This window comes from Triplophysa dalaica, chromosome 24 (assembly GCF_015846415.1).
Source record: "Triplophysa dalaica isolate WHDGS20190420 chromosome 24, ASM1584641v1, whole genome shotgun sequence".
NCBI classification, from domain to species: domain Eukaryota; kingdom Metazoa; phylum Chordata; class Actinopteri; order Cypriniformes; family Nemacheilidae; genus Triplophysa; species Triplophysa dalaica.
The window spans coordinates 9243239-9255414 of NC_079565.1; the positions used below are offsets into that span (position 1 = coordinate 9243239).

A 12176-nucleotide genomic window follows, 5' to 3' on the forward strand; every position below is an offset into this window, starting at 1 on the left:
TACAATGACTGTCATGTTCTACTCGGCTTTAAAAGATCCTCCTTTCCTTGTAGTCATCTTTTCTTAGGCTGCATAAAGTTGGACAGTCTTGGAGCTGCTTACATAATAAAGGAGGCTTTAAGATTCAAGGCTGTACTTGTGGCACCGCAATAAATAACACATTTTGTAATGCCATGAATAAAAATGGGAATTCGCTATATTTGGAACGCAATACACCTGCTTGGATTCAGCTCATACATTATATGAACTTGCGGCTTGGCATTTTTATCTGCTAGGCTCATCTGGAAATGTCTGGACTCACCGGAACACATAATGCATTTATGACACATTTTCTAGCTTGTTTTTCTCACGTTTGCTTTCTTATTGTAACAAACATCAAAGAGATTCAGTCACAATGCAAAAACTTCAATCTTCATTCACTCACGCTCATGTCGATCCAAACCTGCATGACTTTCTTTCATATCTGGGGAAAAATATTGTTTACATAGCTCCTATTTTTACCAAAAACAATAATAACACTTGAAAATAAGACAGCTATGTGAGAAATATTATATACCAAAGACTTTTTTGTTCTTTTGCAAATTTCTCTACTTTATTTTATTTTTTGCAGATTTAAACTTGAGTCTTTTGATGTGCCAATAAGTTTTAAGATTTAAAATAACCTCCTCAAAATTAAATTTTTGCCATTATTTACTCACCCTCTTGTCATTTTAAACCTGTATACCTTTCTTTCGTCTGCGGAACACAATAATGATGAAAGAATTTCCATTTTGGGGTGAACCATCATATAACTTCCAACCAAAACACAATGTTCAAACACCCAAGAGCCCTGCACATTTCAAAAACATTCCTTTATTATAAATAAATTATTTGTATAAAAATTTGAATCAGCATGCTTCAACCATGGCATTTGCACACTCACAACCCGAAGTTATAGACCAGAGTAGCCAATACAAGAGACGAATGCGTTTTCCAATGCAGGTCTGACGCTGTGGGACAAGAATTAAAAATTGTTCACAACCACAAAATACTTACAATTAGAATAACATTTAACATGGTTGACTCCAATTTTTATTTATCCAATGTTTCTTTAAACGTCTTTAAACTTTTTTTCTCTTTCTTACTCCTGTAGCAATGGCCCACTTTATTGGCTGCCAACCTAAATGGCAGCGTTTATCTTTTTTTTGGGATCGTTGCCTCTTTTGTAAGTTGTTCTTACAAAACATCAGAAAAACAAATGAGATCTCCTCAGTTCATGAGTCCTCTTGTCCGCGAACAACAATGATGTCTCATGCTCACTCATTGGTGTCTGTCCGCTCAGAGCCAGCCAGTTCCATGGCAAACCGTTTTCAGGACGGGTGTTCATATGGCATGATTCGTGTAGCTGACGTAGGTAGTTTTTGTGGATGCTGCTGAAAATGAAAACGGTCGGATTTAGAAGACAGCTGTGTATCAAATAGAAGAACACAAGCAATATTGTAGCGGGACATGGGGGAATTGTGGTGTATATTGAGCTTATTCGTTTTCAGAGGCTGGGAAGTTACAGTTCCCTTTCTGTCGGTCTCTCGACGTTGTGTCGAGAACGACAGATGGGGTTCGCCCTTGAGAACCAATCAACTCTGACTACTATAGAAAAGGCCAATGAAATTTGGCGAATGCAATTTGCATGCCGGGCTCCGCCCCCGGAAATCCGGTATAAAAGGAGGCCGGCGTGCAGCATTCACTTACCTTTAGTTCTTCAGAGCCATCGCTCATGAGTACAACTCAGGATTCAATCCTCTACAACTACACGCTGGTGCTACGACGTGTTACAGCGGATCGTCCCTTTCTGCAGCGACCTTCCCCTGGGCGTCTCGGCGGTTCCGGAGGTGTTAGAGATTTTTTCTAAAAGTCCTTTTCAGGACTGACTGAGCATTCTCCAGCGCGGCATGTCCCGCTGTTCTCTTGGGTGCGGCACCCTCATCGAGGAGGGGGATGGACACGATCGCTGCATTAGGTGTCTGGGCGTCCAGCACACTGAAGCAGCGTTCGTTGACACATCTGCCTGCACTGCGGGCAGATTGTCATTCAGAAGTTGCGGTCACGGGTGGCTGTCTTCCTACGGGAACCAGCCACCATTTCGTCTGCTACCCGGGCTGTGACATCTGTGGCTACGGCCCCGATGACCACCCACGTTAGCAGCGTTAGTGATACGGGGAACTCTGCGAACGTAAACCCGCCAGCCAAGTGCTCACGGGCCGATCGCACCCCGATTCGCTCTTCTGAACGTTCCCCAACCGGCGGTGGCATACCGTCCGGATCCTCACGCACACACTCGGAAACGATGTGTGACGTAGATGAGATGTCGCTCGCAGCATCGGAGGGAGACTGGCATCCGACTCTGCCGAATCCAAACTCCACCCCCAGCGGTCGAGTTCAGGAGGAAGCAGAAGTGATGTCATCCGTGCTAACCCGGGGATACGTGGTTCCCGAGGTCGGTGCGCGGTGCAAACCGCGCCCACCCCGGGTGCCATGTTTTTCCCGGAGGTGCATGAGGAGCTGTGTAAAACTTGGAACGCTCCTCTCACGGACCGTTCCAGTGAAACCAGCTCCGGCTCCCTTACTTCCCTCGATGGTGAGGCAGCCAAGGACTGCGTCGAGATCCCCCGGGTGGAACGTCCGCCTGCGGTGCACCTGTGCCGCGGACGGCTACCACCTGGGGGGGGATCGACCACTCCTACCGTCCAAAGCACGTAAGACTTCGGCATCACTGGTGTCGAAAGCTTGCGATGTTGCGGGCCAGGCTGCCTCCTCTCTCTATGCCTTGGCCATCCTGCAGGTCCGCCAGGCCAGGGCGTTGAGAGGGCTCCACGAGGGTAAGGCCGACCCGGGTATAATGCAGGATCTCCGTGCCACCGCTGACAGCGCTCTACGGGCGACTAAGGTGGCGGCACGGGCCCTGGGTCGGACGATGTCCACGGTAGTGGTCCAGGAGAGACACCCCCGGCTATACCTTGTGCAGAAGAGTGACAGCAAGGAAGTCCGCTTTCTTGATGCACTCATCTCGCAGGGTGGGTTGTTGTAACACCGTCGAGGACTGCGCTCAGCAGTTTTTTTTTCACGCCGCGACTCGGCCGCCTACAGGCCTCCGAGATCTCACGTGACATCTGCTTCCCTGCAACCCAGGACCCTTTCGACATCGGCTCCGGTTCCTGTGCCCCCACAGGCGGCACCCCGGAAGCAGAGTTCGAGGGGGAAACCTCCACCCCGTCAGCAACCTCCTCGCGAGAAGGGACACTGACGGGAAGACCCCAGGGAGAACAACATCGGGCCCGAACCTTCACAGCCACGGCTCTGATCGGTCGGTACGGGACGACTCCTGCCTCGTCACCAAAGCCGGGCCCTTGTTAGGGCTTGGCGCCCACTTACTCACTGAGTTTTCTGTTCTCCCCGGGTTTACTTGCAGCCGATCGCACACTCCACTGGACTGTGCTCGGCGAACCGACCTCACACCCTGGCGAGGCGTGAGGTCGTACACATATACGACAGCCGTCACCACTCTCAAACCGACAGTGCGTGCCGTTGTCCCGCCAGGCAGGTAAGCAGGCGGAGCAAAAACCTTCCCTCCGGGGACTCCCCGCGACATGGTTAGCTCCGCCAGCCGACGAACCACCCCCCGTGGGAATGATGAAGCAGACCGTCCCCTTGGTCACCCTGTCACAGTCCCTGGGAGCTCGAGAGCTGCCCACACTGTCTCGCTGGCTAATGAGGGCGGTCCGTCTTGGTTACTCGATCCAGTTCGCCAGAGACTCACCCAAGTTTCGGGGCATCATCTCTCCCTCTGTCAGAGGCAGGGACGCCTCCGTACTTCGGGTAGAGGTCACCACCCTTCTGGCAAAAACAGGCATCGAGTTCGTCCCTCAAAACCAAGATGTTCAGTGGGTCACCACCCGCACTTCATCGTTCCCAAGAAAGACGGCGGGTTGCCCCCAAAGGCTGCGTACCCTGAACAGAGCACCTTCACAAGCTGCCATTCAGGGTGCTCACACAGAGGCGCGTCCTGACATCTATGAGGTGTCAGGATTGGTTCGTGGCAATCGACCTGAAGGACGCTTACTTTCATGTCTCGATCCTCCTCGACACCGGCCGTTCCCACGGTTCGCGTGCGAGAGGCGGGCATATCAGTACAGAGTCCTCCCTTTCGGTCTGTCCCTGACCGCCCTTTCTCCCTGAGAGGAGGAAGGCGAGCGGGTACTAAACTATCTCAGCGACTGGCCTATCTTGGCACACTCGCGAGATCTGTTATGTACACAAAGGGACCTGGTGCTCCGGCACCTAGGCCGATTGGGACTCCAGGTCAACCAAGAGAGGGGCAAGCTCTCCCCAGTGCAGAGCATCCTCTTTCTCGGTATGGAACTCAGCTCTGTCACCATGTCGGCACACCTGTCCGCAGTTGTGCCCAACCAGTGTTGAACTGTCTGAAATGAACATTTTAGGCAGATAGCGGTCCCCCTGAAACAATTCAGAGGCTCCTGGGACACATGGCGTCCTCGCGGGCTAATACCCCTCGAGTTGATGCACATGACACCGCTCCAACACTGGTTTCAGAGTCGAGTTCCGAGGAGAGCGTGGCACACCGGCAGCAGGCGCATGGTGATGCCGCACTGCTGCCGACGCACCATAACCCCTAGTCTTTATGACTTTTTCGACGGACTCAGGTCCCTCTGAGCAGGTTATGAGGCAGGTCGTGGTGACGACTGAAGTCTCCCTGCAGGGGTGCGGTGTAGTGTGCAACGGGCACGCAGGTGGGGTGTTGGACGAACCCCCGCCTGCGCTTGCATATCAATTGCCAAGAGTTGTGGGCTATGCTACTTGCACTGAGCAGGCTACGGCCTCTCGTGCGAGACATGCACGTGCTGTTCCGAGGACAGCACTATAGCTGTAGCGAATACAGATCGTCAGGGTGGCGTTCGCACACAGCAGCTAAACACAACTTGCTCGACGCCTCCTCCGGTGGAGTCAACAGGTGACTCGTTCCCTGCAGGCCACACACCCCGGGCAAACTGAACTAGACAGCCGACGTGCTTTCTCGCCAGTTTATGCCTCGTGGAGAATGGCGAATCCACCCCCGTGCAGTCCAGCTCATTTGGAGGCTGTTCGGGTAGGCCCAGGTAAAACCTGTTCACCTCCCGTAACACCACCATTTGCCCGCTTGATAGTCCCTGCCCTCGGCACGGATATCCTTGCGCACAGCTGGCCGCGGGATGGGCGGAAGCACACCTTCCCCCCCCCAGGAGCCTTCTTGTACAGACTCTGTGCAAGGTCAGGGAGCAGGAGCACCAAGTGTTATTGGTTACACCACACCGGTCTAACCGCACTTGGCCTCAGAGCCGATGCTCTGGACAGCGACTCCCCCTGAACCATTCCCCTGACAGAGGACCTGCTCTCTCAGGGGAAGGACACGTTCTGGCATCCCAGATCAGACCTCTGGAACACCCATGTCTGGTCTCTAGACGGGACGAGAAGATCCTAAGATGGCTACTCCCCCTATACGGCTGAGACCATCACCCAGGCTAGGGCCCCATCTACTAGGCGGTTACACGCCTCTAGACGGTGCCTCTTCTCGTCCTGGTGTCTTTCTCAACGAGAAAGACCCACTGAGGTGCTTGATCAGGATTGTGTTCCCCTCCTCACGAGACTGGAGACTAACATCTCCCTTCCACACTGAAAGTGTATGTAGTCGCTATTGCCACTCATCACGACTCAGTCGGTGGAAAGTTTCTAGGGCAACACGACCTGGTCACCAGGTTCCTAAGCAGCGAGAGGGCGGAATCCGCCTCATCTCCGCTCCATACCCTCTTGGGACCCTAAGTGGTCCTGGGGAGCCTCAGGGCCCCCCAAAGAGCCCCTCGGAGGTTCCGATCTTCCTCATAGAGTAAGACGGCCCTCCTGACGGCGCTCACTTCTTTCAAGAGGGTAGGGGACCACCGAGCATCCTCCGTGTCCCTGGATTGCCTTAAACTCGGCCCTGGAAACTCTCACGTTATCTTGAGACCCAGGCCCGGATGCGTGCCCAAGAAGTTCCCACTACTCCCTCCGGGGCCAAGTGGTGAACTTGCAGGCGCTCCCCATAGGGGAGGAAGACCCAACCCGATTAGTGTTGTGTCCAGTACGTACTGGACCGCACGCAGAGCTCTGAAGCTCTGACCAGCTCCGTGTCTGTTGGAGGACAGCAGAAGGGGAAGGCTGTCTCCAAACAGAGGCTGGCGCACTGGGTCGTGGACGCCGTTACGACGGCATTCCGATCTCAGAATCTCCCATGCCCATTGGCAGTGAGGGCTCACTCCACACGGAGTTTAGCCACCTCCTGGACACTGGCAGAAGCGCCTCTCTAGCAGACATCTGTAGAGCTGCGGGTTGGGCTATGCCCAAACACCTTCGCAAGGGTTAACAACCTTCGCGTAAACCCGGTGTCAGCCCACGTCCTGCGTGGCGACATGTAGGACTGGCATCCGGGGGGGCGTATGCCTGCAAAAGCACCTTTCCACCCTCTAACAGGTTGGGTCAGTGTGCTATTTACCTTTTCTTCTTACCCGAACACATCGCTAAGAAACTGGTACCTCACCAGCCTCCCTTCTTACCCAGACACTGGTTAAGAATAGGCATTCCATCCATCACCAAACAAGCACCCCCTGGGGGCTGGCTGGGCAGAGCAGCCTTCCCCCTTAGGCCGGGATACCATGTGAGCTATCACAGATAGCTCTAACCGGACCTAGTGCTACCGGACGTCTGTAACACCCCCTCCGTGGGCTGTTCCGTCTGATGTATCCTCATGAGAATGGTTCCCACTCCTGGTAACCCATGAGCTTCCCCAGGTGGGCCTCCACCTCGCGGTTAACTACTCAGTCCGCACGTTCCATGCGTTCTCCTCCAAGGACGAGACCATACCTATATCCACCATATTCCTCCCCACGGGTAGGAGGTGGCCTCTGTAGCGCTTCTCTGATTAAGAGTCGCGCTTACCCGGTGTAAACTGATCTGGATGGCCTCTCGCCTATAGAGAGCTAAGGCCCCGTCCGTGAAAGTTACCGGTCAGGGCTGTACCCATCTTTCTCCAAGAAAGCTCTGGAACCCCCCGACCACCACACTGGAAGGTTACAGTCTCACGAAAGCTTCGAGATGACACGCCCAGGCTTGTTACCGTCGCTTCGCTAGAGATTGTGACGCGATACAGCGTTGTGGCGTTTTCCATAGGCAACCCCATCTGTCGTTCTCGACACAACGTCGAGAGACCGACAGAAAGGGAACGTCTTGGTTACGTATGTAACCTCAGTTCCCTGATGGAGGGAACGAGACGTTGTGTCCCTTATGCCACGAACACGTATCGTATTCTGCTGCAGTTTGAGAGGTCTCAGGCTCTTCAGAACAAAGGTAAGTGAATGCTGCACGCCGGCCTCCTTTTATACCGGATTTCCGGGGGCGGAGCCCGGCATGCAAATTGCATTCGCCAAATTTCATTGGCCTTTTCTATAGTAGTCAGAGTTGATTGGTTCTCAAGGGCGAACCCCATCTGTCGTTCTCGACACAACGTCTCGTTCCCTCCATCAGGGAACTGAGGTTACATACGTAACCAAGACGATTCAGAGCGTGATCTCGGCCACCATCAAGATGAAACTCTTATTTTGTTTCGTACATTGAAAATGCTTTGCCTCCTGCTTTGATTTAAAGGGGCGAATAAAATGATAGAATAATAACAATATACAGCAAAAATGGTATTACAACCAAAATAAAGGTCTGCTGTGAGACAATGAGTTCAGGAACATTTAATGGTCTAGTCCTGTTTCAAAATTTATCCAAGTTATCCAATTTGGGTTTTTAATACATGATATTTAAAGAGCCAAAACAAAAACAAAAACTGCTAGAATATTGTAATGATTTTAAGATATGATGTACATAGGTTCAATGATAAATGCATTAAAAAGTATTTATTCAGTGGGGTAAAAAGGAACTTTATAATATATATATATTAAGTATATATATATTTTTGAAAAGCTATTATCTTACCCGTCAAAAGACAAGAGAACGCATTAGAACCCATTATAATTTCGAATTTTGTCCACACAGGATGCGTGTAGACACGTTGTTACCCAATTTACCTTCTCAGGAAGACAGAACATATTTTTTACTTGGTAAACAAGGAAAAAATACTAATTTAGCATAAGCAGATGAAAACAAAATGAAATATAAAGTTTGCCTTATTAGAAGGTGTTTAATATATAAATCAAATAAACATTTTTACTGGATTTACTGCAAATTAAATTAAATAAGTTAAAAAGATAGCCTGATGGAAAATAAATATAAAAAAGTTCAATTCTATTAAATAATAATTTAAATAAATGTTATAATAAACATATAATATATTTTATAATAATATAAGAAAGTTAGTCTAATTAAAACTTAATATAATTAAAATTAAATATGTTAATTTCAGTCACTAAAATAGACAAGCTGATACTGCAAACAAATCTAAATCTAGTCATTTAGCAGACGCTGTTAATTCAATTGAGAATTAAACTAAGAAACGCACCGAAGTTTGCTCGCCCTCCTAAAAGCATTATTTGCTTATTCATTACATGGCACATTTGAAACCCATTACGACACCGGCCGAGCCTCAGGACCCGTTCACAGATGGGTCATGGCACATTAGTGAAGGTCTGAACATTTGCTTTAACTGTAGCATGGTGCTGTAGACCTGTATATTCTGCCCTTGGTTAATGATCGGATCCCTTTCGTAAAAGGCAACACCACATTTATTGCAGAAATACATCAGCGCAGAATTTATTTCCCTAGCCTCCGTTTGGCTGTGGAAATGAGCCCGCAGTCAGTAATTCAGATTCGCGGGGACATAACTTTATATGAGATGTGATTCAACCTAAAATGTCCCATCCAGTCAGACAATTCAGCAGCATGACTAATGAATCGGCACTGATTCGCCAGTGAATCTCATCTTTAATGAAAAGCTCCTGACAAAATAAACCCTTTTTAACTGTTGCGAACCTTTTCAAGTCATCAGGTATCTAACAACGCATGATATGTTTGTGCTTGAAAGAGAATATGTCTGTACTCACTACTGTTGTCCACACTCTCACAGAGTTCAGTTTTCACCTCTCCGTTGGGTCTCTCGCTGGCCAGGTGACTGAGCTTGTTGGTCACAGTGGCGGCGGTGACGATGGCCTTGAAGCTGCGCTTGCGTTTGGGCACGTTCTGCTCCGGATGCAGGATGATGATGTAGACTTTGGGCATGTAGAGCATCCCGAGAGACACAGACGCACTCAGGCTCAAAGAGACGGTGAGGGTGGCCGTCTGAATGTACATCTATGGTGAGAAAAGAAGGATGTGATATCAATATTTTAAGAAGAGGCAACTATCTAACAACGCGAAACCAATGTTTACTTTATAACTCATTTGCACGTCCATTGTTTTGTATTATCGTATTAGCCAACCTTCTTTTAATCTTCCAACTTTTTAAGTGATCCCATTGGATAAGAGTTTTTTAGCAATCCAATTCAATTCTATGCAATAGAAAAGACATCTCCTTATACCTTGGATGCAACACCAAAGGACCAAAGCAATGAAAAGAAAATCCGTTTTAATTCAGGCCAATGTCTTTGGTTCTTACAGATCCATTCCGACACATCTCTTACCCGGACTACGAGCGATCTGTTAACAAATGAGCAGTAAATGATGCTGTATGTAAATGATAAAGCTCTTTACCTTCACAATACTGTACATAAAGAGGAATAAGGTATCAGTTTCATCTAAAGAATGAGCCAGGGCTTTCAGGTCATGTGTGGAGAATCTAGAGCACAGCAAGGTGTTATTTCATACCACAACAGAGGTTATGCAACCTCAAATGAAATTACCTTTGCTCACATTGGAACCAAGCAATACATCTGAACAAATGAGCCGATGATCGCTTGTACTGTCGTGCGGTTAGAAAGTATATCTGAGCTCACACAATACAACTCAAGTTTAACCACATGTACACTACAAGACTTTAAAATCAGATTTTTTTTAAATAGACACTTGCAGACTTTTTGAAAAGTCTTGTAGTGTATTTAAGCCTTTAGATTCTACTGTATGGAAATCTTCATGCATGAGAAGAAATCACAACAATCTACACGGAGGAATGCTGCTTTTTTACAGTATTCTGTATGCGTACATGTATAAGCCAAGTTATTTTTAGCCTTATTTCAAATAAAGCAACAATATTCATCATACTGTTCTTTGGTCAGAAATGTGTTGCCTTGACATGAGTTGATGTTGATGTGAGCTTGACAAACAGTTGGATATGTTCCATTAAAGTAGACGGGAGCTGTATTTATGATATCATACATCATAACTCATGTGATGTGACGGAAACATATTGAGAAATAAATATTTCTTACTAATGGGCCTGGCTACCGTTGCTACTTTCATAACCGACAGGTACATAAAACCAAGCATACAGTCATATGCACACAGCTATTTTGATAACCAAAGGACCAAATGTTTGTACAAAGCATGATCTATACAGAAAAGGTTCACTGTGTGTGGTGTGTAGGTCAGACACCATCACCAGACCACTGTGGCAGTATTTTTATGGTGCATCATTTCTAATCACAATGCAATTTTGTCTAATTAGACATAAAGTGTGAAAATATCGGATAATTGTGTGTATTCAGATTCCAATAATGTATGAGGTATCAAATTATCCAAAGAAAGACATTAATTAATGCAAAAAGCTGTATTATCCAAACATAATAAGAATATCATTTAAACACAGGATTGAATCGAACACAATATGATGTCAGGGAAATGACAAAATTTCCCTAACACAACAGTGAAAGTCGGAAAAGATTGTTATAGGCAGCAATGTTATGAATGTGAAATATGCAGTCAAAACTTGAATACAAATTCATTTATTACCAATATATTTATAAAATACATTTATGTACCAATATCCCTGATGATAGAGTCCAGATATAAAATAAGATCAGTCTATACACAAGCTTTCTAGGTTACACTTTACAATAAGGTGTTAACAGTAGTAAACATATTAGCTGACAATTGAGTTTTTCAGCATTTATAAATCCTCATTAATGTTAGTTTATTGTCAATACATTCATGTTAATTCATGGTGCATTAACTAATGTTAACAGACAAAACGTTTGATTTTAAAAATGTTTGAGTAAATATTGAAATTAACATAACTATGATTAATAAATGCTGTAGAAGAATTGTTCATTGTTAGATCATGTAAGCGAATGCTTTAACTAATTGTTAACAAATATCACCTTATTGTGTGTTACCAAGCATACTTTCTAGGATTTCTGGGAATTAAAATGTGCAGAAATATGACTTAACAATAGAGAAGGCTCTTTAAAAAACATTACATAGTAAGTATTCATTTTCATGTGCTCATTTAAGAGGAATATGGACAGTTGTGGAAGTGACAATTCTTAAAGCGACACATACCTGACTATGAATAATCACGTTTTAAAAATGGTTTAAATACCTCACATGGGTATTAAAAGCACCAAAGATTGACATCTGACCTATTAATATAGTGAAAGCTTTGGAAGAAGCTTTCTTTTTTCATGCTGACGTTGACATAGACGTTGAAAATTCTGTCATCATTTATTCAACCATTGAGTTGTTCCAAACCTGTACATATGTCTTTGTTCTCCTGAGAACAAAGGAAGATATTTGGAAGAATGTCAGAAACCAAACAGATCTCATACCCCATAATACTATGGGAGTCAATAGGGGATGAGATCTGTTTGGTTACCGACATTCTTCCAAATATCTTCCTTTGTGTTCAGCAGAACAAAAAATGACACAGCTTCGAAAATGACAGGAGGGTGAGTGAATGATTTTTGGATGAACTATCCCTTTAACATAGAATTGCTCTTAAAGTCAACCACAATTTATGTAACTATATGTGTGGCACATACAGTACCTTGGTCATGTATTGTATTTTAAAATGCACTGTTGTGATTAACTTATTCTAATTCACAGCATCAGTCATTTCACAAGTTCAGGGCTAAAAAAAGAAAACATTCAGCAAAAGCCGCAGGAAGAAGTAAACTGCGATTAACTAAAGATTTTTGGGGAGCTTAAATCGTGTAAAAGTCAATAGCACAGCATGCGATGGG

The 12176-nt window shown here is 46.4% G+C and overlaps 1 protein-coding gene across 3 annotated transcripts in view; it reads right to left on the reverse strand.

The window, feature by feature from the left end:
• Positions 1-833: 833 nt before the first annotated feature.
• Positions 834-12176, reverse strand: part of grm8b (glutamate receptor, metabotropic 8b) — a 127478-nt gene continuing 116135 nt past the window's right edge. For 2 of the 3 annotated variants that reach the window (XM_056739850.1, XM_056739851.1), the window contains exons 10-11: positions 9108-9354; positions 834-1412 (exon numbers count right to left, since the gene is read on the reverse strand). In XM_056739850.1, coding sequence (XP_056595828.1) covers positions 1363-1412; positions 9108-9354 — 297 coding nt within the window. In that variant the 3' untranslated portion in view covers positions 834-1362. The remainder of the gene's footprint in view (positions 1413-9107; positions 9355-12176) is intronic. The other variant, XM_056739852.1, reaches the window with a different exon arrangement.